The sequence below is a fragment of the Malus sylvestris genome, chromosome 3 (assembly GCF_916048215.2).
Source record: "Malus sylvestris chromosome 3, drMalSylv7.2, whole genome shotgun sequence".
Lineage (NCBI taxonomy): Eukaryota > Viridiplantae > Streptophyta > Magnoliopsida > Rosales > Rosaceae > Malus > Malus sylvestris.
The window spans coordinates 1527768-1544543 of record NC_062262.1 but is presented as its reverse complement, the minus strand read 5'-3'; the positions used below and the strand labels follow the sequence as shown (position 1 = coordinate 1544543).

At 36.1% G+C, this 16776-nt stretch overlaps 1 protein-coding gene and 1 long non-coding RNA gene across 35 annotated transcripts in view; both read left to right on the top strand.

Moving 5' to 3' along the window:
* Positions 1-359: 359 nt before the first annotated feature.
* On the top strand, positions 360-7875 carry LOC126616119 (uncharacterized). Of its 16 annotated transcripts, none has more exons than XR_007621017.1 (8): positions 360-729; positions 1428-1476; positions 1593-2902; positions 3098-3132; positions 4502-4667; positions 5605-5669; positions 6033-6238; positions 6473-7360. It is a non-coding gene; the product is annotated as an uncharacterized LOC126616119 (long non-coding RNA). The 16 variants fall into 16 exon arrangements; XR_007621013.1 differs by having other exon boundaries at positions 361-729; positions 1433-1476; XR_007621026.1 differs by lacking the exons at positions 360-729; positions 1428-1476 and adding exons at positions 7381-7455; positions 7544-7875 and having other exon boundaries at positions 1486-2902; positions 6473-6601.
* A 1420-nt stretch (positions 7876-9295) lies between these two features.
* The window catches only part of LOC126616080 (tyrosine-sulfated glycopeptide receptor 1-like), a 69906-nt gene continuing 62425 nt past the window's right edge, over positions 9296-16776 (top strand). The window contains exons 1-9 of one of the 19 annotated variants that reach the window (XM_050284075.1): positions 9297-11460; positions 12948-13142; positions 13237-13394; positions 13551-13806; positions 13892-13963; positions 14059-14159; positions 14368-14722; positions 15315-15375; positions 15530-16336. In XM_050284075.1, the coding sequence (XP_050140032.1) occupies positions 9320-11460; positions 12948-13142; positions 13237-13354 (2454 nt within the window). In that variant the 5' untranslated portion in view covers positions 9297-9319 and the 3' untranslated portion in view covers positions 13355-13394; positions 13551-13806; positions 13892-13963; ... (2 more) ...; positions 15315-15375; positions 15530-16336. The other 18 variants (XM_050284072.1, XM_050284074.1, XM_050284071.1 and 15 more) reach the window with 18 other exon arrangements.

Below are 16776 nucleotides of genomic sequence, written 5' to 3'. Positions count from 1 at the left end.
GTAATCTTTGACGGATCAATATATTGTTTCTTCTTAAAAAAACGTTAACTATCCATCATGGCAGGACATAGACTTAGCTACGGTCACACACAAAAATTTCTATCAGCGTGTCCATGTTGTGGTGAAGTTATAGATTAATGGAACATTACTTTACTTTAGTCTAAAGTAGGGGGGAAGAACGGCACTGTGCAATTTTGCCTCAATTTCATTTTATTTACGAAAGTGCCACTGAGTCTATCTGTCCCCTGATTGAACGTTATTTGCAAAATTGCCACTGGGCTTCAGAAAGGGTTTTAGGTCTTTTTGGCGCTGGGCTTCAGAAAAGCTTTTGGGTCTTTGGGCTGGATGTGGCCTTTCACTCGGGGAGAGAGACGGAAAGGGGAACGGGAGGGTTGACGTGTTGGAGGGCGAGGATCGCCGGGAATTTTGGCTCGGGGGCTGTTGGGTGTGCCGGTAGGTGGTGCATCCATCAGAGGGTCGTTGAGGGAGGAGAGGAGGGGGACAGAGGGACTGACAGGTTGGAGAGAGATGGGAGTTAGGGGTTTCGACTGGGCGGGAGAGAGATTTAGGGATTTTGTTGAATTTTTGAGACAATGATGGAGAGTGTGAGATAGAGAGGGCAGAGAGCATGCCCTGCGTTTTTTGGGGTTAACGGGTTACCCCACGGGGTTGGTGAGCAGAGGATGTCTGAGGGAGGTATGGGAGAGAGAACCAACTCTGATTCAACAGGTAAAACACTGTTCAGAAATCATTGTTTATTGTTTGGTTTTCCATTTGCTATGTTAAAACCGTGATTGACATTTTTTTGTGTCAATAAAATTGTAATGGAAGTTTATAGCCTGTTTAGTTGGGTGTTAGGAAGATAGGTCTGTTTAGTGAACTGTTTCGTCATTTCTGTGTTTCTTCATGCTTTGCTGCTGTTTCCTTGTCAACAAATCGAATTGAGTTTCCTTTTCTGCTTTACATCCTTTGAGTATCCCTCTGTTGCTGGGTTGTTTCTCCATGTTTTGTTGCTTCTGTATTTGTGTGATAAGAGTGTTAGAAGAAAAAGGTGAAAGGTTGTTTCTCCATGTTTTGTTGCTTCTGTATTTGTTTCTCCATGTTTTGTTTCCCGAAATCTGTATTTATGCCGTTGCCGTGCATCGATCTATCTCATAAATCTTCTTATGTATACTTATTTGATAAGAATAAACACCTTTTGAGGCTCAAGTATGGAGTACCATCTACCAACGGCACCACCAAAACCACATTCTTATTATTATTGTTATCAGCTCTTTGCATGATTAATTTCTAATTCATATTAGTTTTAACAAATATATTTGGGTATGGATTTTTTACCTTGGCTATTTAATTGACTTGAATTAGTTTCAATTAATCCAATTATTTGTCTTGATTTTCTATTTGGATTTTTTTATATGAAAATTAAGTATAGGTTTGACATATGGGTGGATTTGGCATTGCTCATGCTGCTGCTAGGTAAAAAGACTTCCTCGGTTGTTTTGCTTGGATTATCATGTTCGTGCCAATATTAAATGAAATTTCTACCCTTGCCACTAAAACTCTCTACTTTTTTCTTTGCTTTTTGTGTTGAGGTGTCGTCTGCTTCTTCTGCTTCATTGGTTTTGTTCTTCTGCACTCCCTTGGCCCCTGGGATTTTTGTGCTTCACTACTGCCCTGCTCCGGGATCTTCAATTTTGAATGGTTGTCGGTCCCAGCCGGCTAGAGCTTCAATTTTGTGTTTCTGCACTCTCCCGGGGATTTCTTCACTGCCCTGCTACTGGGATCTTCAATTTTTGAATAGTTGTGGATCCCAGCCTCCTATCTGCAGAGCTTCTATTTTCCCTTAACAACTTCGTCGGTAGCAATGCGCCTCCCTCAAACTGCTATAGTGGCATTTGTTTAACTTTTACTTGAAGGATTGAGCAATGGGTTACGCGTCGAATGTTTATGCAGGTACTCACATCTGTTCTACAGAAGTTGGGTTGTTCATAAACGAAAGAGTTGTTTGGATTTTGCTGCTTCTTGAATTTATATATAAATGAGTCGTTGCGTAAAAAATTGGGGTTTTGTTTTTATGTTGGAATTCTGAGTGTGGGTGTATGATTTGGTTCTCTTTCTATTTTCAAGAAACGGTGGTTTTCATTTTTTGGGGAGCGCAATAGCGTTCTAGGATTCATATAGCCGACCCCATTTGGTGGGAAAAGGCTTTGTTGTTGTTGTTTGTATTGTGTGCAGGCTTCCAAGCTGTTTGTGCTTGAGGCATATAATTTCAGCTTTTTTCTTTGGGTTTTTTTTTATTGAAGAATGTAAATTTTTTTGTGCTCTGAAACTCGAATACGTACGGATTCATCTGATCTTATATTTTTGTGTATTTTGAGAATGCCTTTTGCTGCTTTTTTATTGTTTTGTATCATATTTTGTGTGTGTGTGTGTGTGTATACATATATGGCTCGAAACAGAAAGTTACTTGGTCCTAATGTGTTGTTTATTTAGCTGCAGCCAACATTCCGGTGTCTGAGATTGGCGTGCAAATTACTGGTAATTTGGATTGGTGTCTGAGATTTAGAGAATGGCTCGCATCTTTAATTTCCTTTTCCTTCATTATTACTGTTTTCAAAATTTTTACTGCTGGGTATTGATTATTTGTGGTCTGTGAGGGTTCAATCTGTTGGAATTTTGAATGTTTATTGCTTCATCGGAATTTGGGTGGTCCAAATTTTGAATTAGAAGAAAACCCATTTGATTAATATTTTAGGTGGATTGGCTCTCTGTGTTTTGTCTATTATTTCTTTCCCAGTTGGAAAGTGGAAGCCCCAACTTTGAGCTCAGAGCTTGAATTTCTCAATCATTCGTTTCTCTGCACTCTCATCAGTCACTCTTGATCCTCTCTCTGAGAAACTAGGTACTTTTCCAGCTCTATCAAGTAATACTCCATTTAATTGCTTAATTGAGGTTTTTTGTTTCTCTTTTTCGCTCCATCAGTTCATTGGCTTTTTTGTTTCTCTTGATCCATCTTAATTATCATCTATTAATCTTTCCATTCATAATGAAGCTTAATTGTCAACCTGTTTTGAGGTAGCCACGTGAACCATTGCAGGAAATGTGCTGCCGACTCGGGATTTAACATTGCAGGTTTCATTGACTTCCTATCCTGTGCTTACTTATTTTTTATTATCTGATTCTAAACTTTTAACAGCATAAAGCTTATGAAAATTCAAATGTATTTGACCACGATATAATTTTAGAGGATTTAAAAAGTGAAAATTTTTGGTGGATGTAGAAGAATGTTTTAAGTCTTAACATATTTTAATGTGGACTATCCTTTTATTTGGGTCAATTTACATTGTCGATCATTGATAATATTAATGTTGCAATCCTTGATTCCCAATGAAGAATGGCTGTTTTGTATCAATCATTATTGGAAGGAAAAGAGAGGCAAGAGAAACATTAGATGTGTAATAGTTTTACTAAACAAACAGAATTATATCACACATTTGGTATCCTATAGCTCATCACAGTAATCATAGTTGGTCAGTTTAATTATTAGCAGCTGATAAGTGTTTGTAAAGAAGTGTAGCCATGGGAATTTAAACAAATTCAAATTTATAGATTTGAATGGGTCAAGGTTGATGTGGTAAGGAATTTATGGACAGTTGGACAAACAAACACACACACACACACACACACACACACACACACACACATATATATATATATTAGTCCACCCTATACATATTCTTTTGTCAAGCATTTCCAAAGTTCCACTAGCTTAGATACTGATTGTTTTTCAGAAATCTAACATGCAAAATTTCTATGCATGTTTTAAAATTGGTTGTAGGAAGTAGGCTTCTAAGTGGACATTCTGTGTGAAGGTTGTTTCAATCAGATATGTAATCGAAATTTGCATCATTGGGGAGTCTGGTGTCTGTCAATGTTTAATGGGCTTCTAGCTTTAGAACCCCACAATTAGCAAGCAAGGCGAGGCTTAAATTGTGGTCATGTGGTTGGTTATTGATTTTTTTCTCATGACAATTCCAATGTTTCTTTACGTAGAGCTCATGATTGTATATCATGGGTTTCCAATAATAAAAAAAGCTTAACACACACGATAAGATTGCTTCCACGTTGTTAAGGTGTTTTCTTTTCTCAATAGCAATGAACCATTCAGCCTACATTTATTTATTTGAGAAAACTTTAGATTGTCTTTGAAATTTTTACTCTAGCATCTCTTCAAGAATAAAAGAACAATTACCAAATTAAAATCCCTATAGACATTGCTTATATCTTCATCTCCGTAAGGCCCTAATCCAGAATTCCCAGGGATGCAAAAGATTCCACATCTGTTTGGTCATTTTGCTAAATTTCATTAGATTTGGCCCTCAATTTGAAAAAGCTTTCATCTTGCTGTAAATTTAAAGCCTTTTCTATCTGTGTTGGTCCATCTCATTATATTTGAAAGTCTCAGAATTGCTAATGGATTTATTGTGTTTGGGAATTTCAGGATTTTGGATTTTGGTTGGTTTAGGTTGCTGCAGATGGGGGCTTTGGATGTAAGGCGGTGGTTGGCAGACACCAAAAGGTTGATTACCCTCCTTATGGAAGGGACTTTGTGAACCATCAGCCTACTGGAAGGTTTTGCAATGGCAAACTGGCCACTGACATCAGTTGTAAGTGGAAAATTTAGCTTCCAAAAAAATTGCTTTTTATTTAATGTTGATCCGCGTAGTGTTTTTAGTTAATAGAAATTGACTGGTAATAACAATATTACCATTTAGATGCCTTCAGTTGTTCTTATTGAAAGTATTTAGTTGAATTCTACTATTTACAGCAAACCGTATAATCAATGATATGTAATTCTAAGAGGAGAGATTTAATGGCTTTACTATGTTTTTCGTTCGATTCAATGATGCAAACTGTTAATTTCCTTTGCAGTTACTTTTATTTCAAGACACTGCACTCTTCTTTCAATCCCGCATTCTTATGAATCCTCGAAATATTATATTTGCACATAATTAGTTTGCCAAATCCACATGACGGTGTTAAAATTGAGAATTGTTAAAATAGTATGATTTACTTGGAATCTGACGGTGTTAAACTGCAGCAAATAAATTTTTCCTGTTGTATTGAATTTTCGAAGGGCTTCCCTTCCACTTTTGATAACTCAGTAGCTGCAAGCAAAGCAAAGAGTTTTTTATTCAAGAGCAACAATCCAGAACAATTTCCATGGGAAGAGTCATGGATTCCTATTTCTTAGCTCTCACTGCCATTGTCACTGTAACACTCTCTCTCTTCCTCTGAAAGATAAATCTGAATTTTTGAGCCCTGATTTGTTAGTTACGCAGTCCTTGGAACGGAATACAAACACAACTCGACAATAGGGTCTTCATGTTGTCCCATATCGGAGGATTATTATAAAATTTATAAACTTTATTAGGGTTTACATTAGGCTTTTCATCTCCAAATAATTCTTTAAATTTGGTTCCCTTATGGCTCGGATATGCATACAATCATCGTTTGGAATTTGGTTTTGACTGCAAATTTGGAATTTGGTGTTTATAGCATTTGATTTCCTCGGATTTTTTACATGTTTTTGTGGTGACACAGGTGACGAATTCTAGGACGGAGGTGAAAGGATTTGGAAGAATCAGATGTGCCTATTCATTTGCAAGGTGATTGTTTTACAGCTTAAAATACCGTGCGAGCTTATTTCACTAACATTGCATTGGTTTTTTTAATTTGATATGTTGTTTTGGTGTGTGAAAATCGAAGAACTTTTAAATGTTTGCGAATTTGGTTGACACTTAAGTGCAATTCATTTTGGTCAAGGCTTTGGTTTGTGGCCAGTTGGAATTCATTTTGCTAAAATAAGATGAATCTCTTTTCGAGCAAATCTGGGGTTTTGTTAGGTGTGAGGTTCTTTAGGCCTTTTTTTTTTTTAATTGATTTTGGGTTTTGTTTTGTTTGGTTTGCTAAGATTTGGTTCCCCAAAATTAGTTTTACATGCAATAAGAATACTACGGATCAAATTGTAGGTCCAAACGTCTCTTGAAGAAGATGTATATACCTGATGAATTGCTTAAACATGATTTGGATGGAAAACCTTCTGTTGATATACCAAGGTGCCCAGTTTTAGTGTTGATATACCAAGGTGCCTAGTTTTAGTGTTTGTTGATATAAAAATGAAAAGCTTGGAGGACGACTTTACAACGAATTTTGCTACTGTCTGAATAAAAAACAGGTATTATTCTCTCTTTGTAATTGTCTCTCCTTGAGGAAAGGCATATTGAAATGATTATTTTAATAAAGAAATGTGACCTGTACGAACACTTTTTCTTTTTTTTTTGTTTTTTGGTTTTTGGATTTGTATTTATAATTTCAACAATTTCTGACATACATTTGGGATATTTTTTTTTTCTTTAATTAATCTTTGGGTTGTGCTGTAGCTGTCTTTCTAACATATATTTATTCTCAGATTGTTGGTGGGGATGATGTGGTTAACTGGATTCTTGGAGTTATTTGTGATCTGAAATTACCAGAGTCGCCTTCCATTGTGTCGATATCACATGGGACTGAAAATAACATTCCACATTTGTTTGGATGGGTAGGACATCTTTTAGTTTATGAAAGCATGTTTGAAGGGATCAATTATTTTTCCATTGTGCCGATATCACGTGGGACTGAAAGTAACATCCCACTTTTGTTTGGATGGGTAGGACATCTTTTAGACATAGTTTGGGAGTGAGGTGTTTAAAAAAAAATACCCATGAAAAAAAGATGTGAGGGTTTTAGGTGTTTGGTAAACTGAAAAAAAAAAAAAGGCTTATTTTGGAAGCTGCTGTGAGAATAAGCTGAAATTAAAGGAAAAAGCTGAAGCTGCTATTTGCACCTTTGGAAAACTGGCTTTTTTCAAAGCACACGGAGTTACAGTGCTTTTTTAATGAAAAGATCCATTATTAGACTGCTTTTTTTTTTTCAAAAGCACTTTTACAAAAAAGTTTATCAAACACTGTGCTGATTTATTTCACAGCCGCTTATTCTCACCGCACAGCTGCTTATTCTCACAGCAGCTTTTTTTCAAAGCACATCAATACCAAAGCAGCCCTTAGTTTATGAAAGCATCCTTGAAGGGATCAATTATTTTTCCATTGTGCCGATATCACATGGGACTGAAAATAACATCCCACTTTCGTTTGGATGGGTAGGACATCTTTTAGTTTATGAAAGCATCTTTGAAGGGATCAATTATTTTTCCATTGTCCCGATATCACGTGGGACTGAAAATAACATCCCACTTTCGTTTGGATGGGTAGGACATCTTTTAATTTATGAAAGCATCTTTGAAGGGATCAATTATTTTTCTTCTTTTGTTGTTGATTGAAGTGGGTTACAGGAATACATTCGTTTGCCACAAAGTAATTTAATAAATTTATATATACAAAGGATCACATCAAAATGGTAAATTCGTTTGCCACAAACATTTTATTTACGAGACTTCCACTGGCCTGCCTCTTGCTCACTTGTGTTGTCTCTATTATTTCTGCAGTTTGTGGGTTTTGCAGGGAAAAAGACAAAGTTAATGGAATGGTACATGGGCACCACCACAGAAATAATAGTAATAAATAAATAAAAAAGGAGAAATGGGGACAAATGTTTCTGGAGCCATGTGGAAGAAAGTCTTCATGTAAACAGTAAAGACTTCAAAAATCTGGCTTATTAAAGTCTTTATGTGTACAGTAATATTACAATCTTTATATAAAGGTTTTTCATCCGACAATTACAAAAAGCAAACTAACTTTATTTACAAAATCTTCATGTAAATAGTAAAGACTTCTATGATCAGGCTTAAAGTCTTTATGTGCACAGTAATATTTGCAATTACCAGCTTTCAAATTCTGCATTTGGGCCATCCACCATTTTCACAACATTAAAAATTAAAAACAATATAGACAACCATTGAAGAGGACATTTGTCTAATTCAAATGATCACTTCTTTTATTTCAGAGCAATATTCTAGTGTTGTAATTAGGGATGGAAAAAATTCTCAAAAATCCGGAACCAAACCAAAAAAATACCGATCCCAAACCGATTTTTCCAAAATTTCGGTATTCCTATACCGAAAAATACCGAAATTTTGGTATGGGAATCAGGATTGTGTTCCCGATATTTCGGTATTCCCATACCGAACCAAAAATATATATTTTTAATTATTATATATATATATATATATATTTACCCAGATAATAATATATATTATTTTTTTAATTATAGTTAGAGTTAATTTGAACAGTTGGATTGTTTCAAATTAATCTATGTCGTCCATCCATTCCTTGTTAGGCTTTCAGCTTTCTCCCTGTCGAGGACTCCACTCCAATTTCGAACCTTCATTTCATTTCTCAGTTCACACTCACTCAGACTCAGTCTCACTCAAATCCAACTCTGGCCAACCATTCACCGGCCCACCACCACATGGATCATCCACCGCTGTCTCTCTCCGACGGTAGACCCTTCCTTCAAGTAGATAAATTATGAGTTTTGTTTTCCATCTGAACTTTTAAAATGCTTTTATATAAATCGTGAGGTATTTTTTTCTTATTTACTAACCTCATCGATATAATACTAAAAAAATAATAATGTTTTCGAGTCTTTAAGAATATGTATAAGTAATGAATGAACACTAAATTAAACCTTTTGATGACATGTAATAGTATTTGCAAATTTGGTCTAAAAATTTAGTCTACGCGTTACTCTTTATTGAAGATTAGACTTGAATTGGAACGGATATTTAAAAATAGCAATCCACATAGCTACTAGCTAGTAAATAAATTAACAACCAAACAAAAATTTGTAAAAATTGAAAAAAATAAACAGGCACATAGCATTTCGAACTTAAGACTTCTTGTTAATTTTAAACAACAAAAATCATTGCTTCTAATTAAACTTCTTCATCATTTAGCCAAATTTTATAAATTTATAAATTTGTAAAAATTGGAATGTAAATAAGCACACATGATGCTTTGAACCTAAGACCTCCTTATTAATTTTAAACAACAAACCCATCAGTTCTAGTTAAATTTCTTTGTTATTACACCAAATTTTATAAATTTATACTCTTATAAAAACATATATAAATATACCGTCCTAATAATTTAGATGCCTCTAATTTTTTTGGGTCCCGGACGGTTGCCCTACCGCACTGGACCTGGGCAAGGCCTGCTGCCAAGAAGCGTGATTCATGTTTCGATGTTGTTTCTAGCCCTTTAAGTCTAAACAAATCAGTGCGTTATATATAACAAACTTGTGAGCAATCAAATATACAGACATGGCACTTCTAATTTCATATGGCCTCCTCTTCATATTTTTCATCTCAAGTTTCATTGCTACAACGCCCGCATGCCGAAACATTGATCAACACTCTCTTCGGTCTTCATTTGATAATGATTCTTCTAGTTTAAACTGGTCTTCCAACGATTGTTGCAGATGGGAGGGCATCACTTGTGATATGTTTGGTAGGGTAACTCATTTGTTGTTGCCCTCCAAAGGTATCAAAGGTTGCATTTCTCGCTCTCTTGGAAACCTCACACATCTTTCACATCTCAACCTCTCCCACAATATGCTTTCCGGTCCTCTTGAGGCTCGAATTTTTTTGTCTTTGACTCACCTTCAGATCCTTGATTTGAGCGAAAACCATTTATCCGGAAAACTACCATCATCTCTATCATCAAGTTATATCCAGATGGTGGATTTATCCAGCAATCAGTTTAACGGAACAATTCCATCTTCATTCCTCCAGCATGCCTGGAATTTGAGCAGTTTGAATGTCAGCAATAATCATTTTACTGGCCAAATACCATCCTCTATCTGTCTTCTTTCCTCTTCGCTTAGAGTCTTGGATTTCTCCCACAATAATTTCAGTGGCTCAATTCCTCTAGGACTAGGAAACTGTTCCCAATTGGAGGTCTTTCATGCTCGTGACAACACTCTCTCAGGGTCCCTTCCTGCTGATATCTACAATGCTCAGGCCCTTCAAGAAATTTCATTATCTATTAATAGCCTTTTCGGACCCATTGGTGAGAATGTTGGGAAGCTCTCCAAATTAAAGCTCATGCACCTTCATTACAACAATCTAGAAGGTCCTCTGCCCCCATCTTTGATGAATTGCACAAACCTTGTTGAAATAAATCTGGGATTCAACCGTTTTAGTGGGAATATCTCTGCGCACGATTTCTCTAAACTTACTCAACTTAGTAAGCTAGATTTTATAAATAATGCACTCACTGGTATCTTGCCAATAAGCCTTTACTCATGCAAGTCCCTCAAAGCACTTAGACTGGCTTCAAATGATTTCGAGGGACAAATCCAACCTGAGATTCTTCAATTGAAAAACTTGACCTTCCTATCACTTTCTCATAATAGACTCACCAATGTCACGGGGGCAATGAAGATATTTACACGTTTCAAAAGTCTCAGGGTGCTCCTTCTTTCAGAAAATTTTCGAGGTGAAGAAATGCCAGATGGAGATATAACTATCGATTTCAAGTTACAAGATTTGTGTGTTTTCAGTTTAAGTACATGTCATATGACAGGTCAAATACCTGCATGGATTTCAAGGTTCAGGAAACTGGAATCCCTGAATTTGTCTTTTAACAGACTCACTGGCACAATACCTGGTTGGTTGGGGACTCTTCCGAGTCTTTTCTATTTGTTGTTGAATGACAACTTGATTTCGGGTGAATTTCCAAGGGAGCTTTGCGGACTACAAGCATTAGTATTGCAAAAGCATGCGAATCAAACAGGCCATTGTTCTATTGAGTTGCCCGTCTACTTCAAACGCGGTAATAATGCAACTGTGCTGTCTTCACAGTTCAAGTATTTGGCCAACATGCCAAGTGTAATCTCCCTCAGGAACAACAGTTTAAGTGGCAGCATACCCTTTGAGATTGGCCAATTGCAATATCTTCAACAACTGGATCTAAGCATCAACAACTTCTCTGGCAACATTCCAGACCAAATATCCAACCTCACAGAGTTGGAGAGATTAGAACTCAACAACAACCATCTATCAGGTGAAATCCCATCATCACTATCAAGTCTCCATTTCTTGTCTACGTTTACTGTTGCGTACAATAATCTTGAAGGACGAATACCAGCCGGCACTCAGCTCCAAGGTTTCGATGCCTCTGCATTCGAAGGGAATCCAAAACTTTGCGGCACCCCACTTCCAAACCAGTGCTTGTCAAGTAATGGCAATGATGCAGATGAGAATGAGAACAACCAGGATTTGGACGACGATGAGGATCAAAGTCTATGGGTTGGGTTATCCGTTTCGCTTGGTTTCGTTGTAGGGTTCTTGGGATTCTGTTGCCCTTTGCTTCTCAAGAGGACGTGGAGATATGTATATTTCCAATTCCTAGACAATGTTCAATTCAAGCTCTATATGATGTGGAGAAGGCTTGGGAGAAGGTATGACTCTTTATGCGTTTTCTTTTTCGATTTGGTTTGTGATGTTTAATTCTTGTTCTTGTTCTTTGATGAGTCCATATTATACTATATATTTTACCATAATCTTAGTTATAATTTATTGGTTATTTTTGTAGAATTCTGATACTTTGCTTTATATTTTTAATATAGGACATCCAACTTTCTCTGAAGCAAAACGTGATCAAATGGATGAATTTTAATTGATTCAAATTGGAGGACGTTCGTGTCTCTCTTGGTTTGTTCATGTCAAAATTTGGGATTTTTCTACGAAGTGGTTATTTTTTGGTGATTAAATATAGAATCAATGCGGGTTGCTGGAAAGTGACGTTTTTGAGCTTAAACTGCGTTTTTGGAGCCCAAGATGACCTCAGATGGTTCATGGCCTTTTGGAGAAGTGTTTAGAATAGTCCAAGTTTTAAATCCAGTTATTTTAGGCCAGTTTTGGAGCTGATTTGGGTCCAAAACGTGGCTGTGTAGATTTTTGGGCGAATTTACCCAATTAATTTAAGATTATGTTTTCTATTTTATTTCAACTTATTAGGTTTCCTAGTTTTATTCTAAGACCTTTTACTAAGAGGATTTTAATTAGAGTAGTATAAATATGGCTTTTTAGCCATTAGGGTTTTAGAGAGAAAGAGGGGAGAACGCAATACTTTGGCTTTGGAGAGCTTTTGACAATTCAAGTTTATTTTCAAAGTGTTGTCTATTCATGTTTTTAATAATATTTTATTTTATGATTGTTAGTAACTAGTTTCGTTTGTTAGGGCGAGGCCATGAGCCTTAGCAAGAATATATAGTTTCTTTTCAATTTGCTTATGATATTATGCATGCAAGTTTTGAATTATTAATCACCGTGTTTGAAACTATCTAATTGTCTTGATGATTAGCCACCATTAGGATATTTAAAAAAATAATTTGATGCAATTTTGGCGGAGGGCTGTCCCTGAAATTGGCGCTGGCTTCTTGTGGTTAATATGTGTAACTTCTTATTTTTCAGAAGGTTTTCACAAAACTTAATGAGTCTTGCATGTTCACATTCGATCTGGACGCCACGGATGGGTTGTATGTTAGATATACGTTCTATGTTGGAGGTTCCAAGTAGGATATACTTTAGGAAAACCTAACCTTCAAATATGCATATGTAAGTCATAAGTAATTGGAAGAACTACATAGGATTGTTAAGGTGACGGCAAAACCCTAATGCTCAAATTGATATTCAAAACTATTTTCTTTTGTTTTCTTTACTTTCCCAATTTATTTAATTGTTTTTAATTAAATTCGTTTTTAATATTTTAGGTCATTAAATCACATTTTTTTCTAAACTTTTCTTTTAAATAATTAATTAGGATTTGATATTTATATAAATTATTCATTCAAACCCCTGCGGAAAACGACATTGATTGAGTTAAGTATTTTATGTGTTTTTATCCTACTTTTGTAAGTGGTAAAATCCTTGTCATTCTTAACAGGAAACTGGATGGTGGAGCTGAGAGTACAAATTGTTCAGAATATGCAAGCAAAGGTGAATCTTTCATGGTACCTGACAACTTCCAAACCACCTCTCTTTTTAGTGTTCAGTTAAAGCTCCGTGCCCAGAAGACGAATAAATACTTTTGTGTACGAATTGAGACAGAAATTCTCTGGTGTAAAATAACTATTAAGGAGTAAGTTATAAATCACATGTTTAACCATAAAAATATTTACTTTTCTTCTAATTACTACCTCAATCAGCGCTCTCTCTCTCTCTCTCTCTTTAAGAAAGAAAGCAAAGCAAAACCATCCACACATCGCACCCTTCTTTGTAATCGTCTACTCTCTCTCTCTCCGCCGCGGCCACTGCCAGCCGTGCCTCCTGTCACGAGTTCCTCCCATCTAACTATCTATCCTCTCCAAACCCCCACCGATTTAATCCCGAGGTACACACTTTTGGTTTTTCATTTTATTTTTAATTTTTATTTGTTTGATCGGTACAGGGTTTTGTATTTATTGTATTACTAGGAGAAATAACCTCAAAGAGATGATATTTTGTATTTGATTTCTGAGTATTATCTTATGAATTTTATGAATTACAGCTTCTGCAGTATTTTCCAAGTAGGTGGAAACAGGCACAAGGGAAAACTTTGTCTACATATCCATATATTTTAAGGAAAACTAATGAAAATAACTTGAAAACTTTGAGTTTTAAGGGTAAAGTAAATAGCATCAAGATTGACTTTTTAGTATAAAAATGTGATTTTTCATTAAAATGAACAGTACCAGAAGTTTTTTAGTAAAGTTTCCTATATTTTGTTTCCTTCGGTTATACTTGCATTTTACAGTGAGGTAAAGGTAAACCCTTGTTGGCCTTGATTGTGAATTTCGATGTTATATATAGTTTCATAACAATACTCTGTTCTGTACTTTGTGTCAACAGATACATCCTACTGAGGGTCAGATTTCACTCACAGACCCGCCTCTTAATCCTTCCAAGAACCGTGAAAAAATGGTTTGTTTTTTGTTTTGGTAATCATTCTGGACCATAATAAATATTGTGAATTGTGGCATTGTTGGCTCATGATTTGGTGTTGTTTGACATTTCAGGTTGAGACCAGGTTTTAGAAATACAATTTTGTTGGGGTCTTCATTCAAATTCAAGCTGTAGTAACGTTGTATGCTAAAGGTGCTTATAGAGATGATAAAAGGTTAAATGCTTATGATGTTGTTTTTACCCTTCCAACTTCGTTTGTTTCTCCCTTTTTTTTTCCCTTCGTGTTATTTGTACAAACAAGTATGTCTTTTCTTATTGTTGCACTTTCAAATTCTTAGAAAACACTGATGTGGAGATTCTACATATTTTATGTAATTAGATTCTACATATCTACACACAATACTTACAACACATGGTTATAGTATAGTGCAGAATCTGGGCCTGAAAAGTGATGGCATAGGTGTTTTGGCTGGATTGATGACTATAATCAAGGTATCAGTTAAGCTCTTATTGTGACTGGTAAATTTTGAATGACTGCCGGTGACTTTTCCGGCGACCCAACTCTGCGTGTGGCCGTCCAGTGGCGGCGGCGCATGAGGGTACCCAAGGTCCCCTCTTATATTTTTCGACGTCCTAAATCCGTTTATGATGTCCGTTTCCTGAAATTCAACCGTTTTAGTATAGTTTTATTAATTGGTACCTTTATTTGCTTATGTGCGTTTGTTAGTGGCGTTTCCATCCACCCTTAATTGCACGGCTCTTCGCCAACGGTGTAAGGTGGGTGGAACTCTTCTAAAATGCATGATTTTACTATTAGAAATGCATACATGAAAAACATGAATTTATGGCTATTTTTTATGAAACGTTTTTTAGTAAATTGGTTTCACGCTTTATGAATTATCATGCTTTATCGATTTTATGTTCTTTGTGGTATACATGATTGATGACTATATACCTACTTAGGAACGTGGTTTTACGATATGGCGTTTTAGTTACTGAGCTCCGATTTGAGATATATTTTGGAAAGATTATGTTTATGATTTTTTGTGCTTACTTAATGGATATTCATATTTATATATTGCCTTCGGGCGGGAGATGTAGTGTTTACCGGCGGAAGATTTATATATTGTCTTCGGGTGGGCGATGTAGTGCCTTCGGACGATTATGATGCCACTAAGCACACTATATACGATATATGTTTTATGAAGGTTTTATGGCATGCTAGGGTTTTCGAAAAAACCTATTACTTATTATGCTATATAAGTTTTCTAAACCTGGGGGTTAGTACGTTAAAGATTAACTGTTTTAGTATTACTTATATATCAACTTGGCTCACTCATGTTTTGTTTTGCGCCCCCTCATGACTTAGAATCGAGGCGTACAATCTCGGTATTAAGGTACTCTCACATCAGCATCTTCGAGTCCTCTAGGTGTAGGACCCATCCCTTTGTTCGTTCAATTTTATATTATTCCTTTCTAGTGTCTCGGATTAATTGTATGCTTTGAACACATTCCATAATTGCATAATCATTGTATTTAAATTTATAAGTTTTAATTATGTTTGTTACTTCTCATGCATGTTAGTATGGCTTCGTCATCTTCGGGTGTCGGCCAGCACGTGCCTACCCTAGTGTTTGGAGGATATCGGGGTCGGGCGTGTCACCTACTAACCATTCAAGTCTAACAGTCAAAATTCAACAATAGGGCTCAAAAAGAAACATACAGAAAGGTACATGAACAAAAGGCAAGAAGCAAAATTCAGCAACAACAAAGTCTTATTACAATACATGGAAACAGTAGTATGAATCCTACAATGTTGCTGTGCTCGGTTTTGTGCCAAGGCATCCGTTAACTCCAAGTACTCCGTGTCTTTTCTTAAAGTCAGCTTTCTAAGTACTCCATGAGCATGAAAATAAAGACTTCAAGTTCGGGTTGCTGGAAGAATTTTCCTCTGCATCCGAGATTAGAGCTTGAATCTCGTACGTCTTCACTTTAACTTCCATCGCAGCTGGAAAATGTGAAAAGTGAATGCAAAGAAGAGGACGGATACAGCTGGAAACTAGATGCTGTCAAACTTGTTCTTAGTGCGACATAAGTGGGGAAAAGATCGAAAACAGACCTCCATGATCAAACAAAAACCACGAGTCTTCAAGTGATACAGACTAGTGAAAGTGCAAAAACAGGGGCCGTTTTTCAATGTGAGGATTGTTTTAGAAAAGAGGGGCCGTTTGATAGCCACTCGTTTTCAATTTTTAGTTTTCAATTTTCAAAACATGGAATCTTTGTTAGGTAGTTACTTTTAACTTTCAATTTTCAAAAGATGAAAATTGAAAGTAAAAACTCAAGGCAAAATCTTAAAAACTCAAGGAAGTTTTCAGTTTTCATTTAAAAGTAGTTACTAAACAGGATTTTAATTTTAATTTTATTTTAAAAAAAATGAAAATAAAATGATTATCAAAATCAACGCGAGAGAGCTGCCAACAATTCAACAGGCGATGCTGGCTGCCCGGGACACCATACACGAGCATGTGGCAGGAGGAGGAGGAGGAGTAGCACAATCCCCAAAGCTACCGAAGGTCATATAGTCTAATACACCGACAACCTGGTTCAAAACTACATGTTATTTCTCTCATTGCAAATTCCATCCCCCAGAAAGAAATTATGGAAAAAGATGATCATCTGAGTGTTGTGATGCTCCCATGGTCTGCCTTTGGCCACATGATGCCTTTTTTCCAACTTTCAATAGCTTTAGCAAAAGAAAAGGTTCATGTCTCCTTCATATCCACACCAAAAAACATCCAAAGACTCCCCAAAATCTTACCAGAGTTACA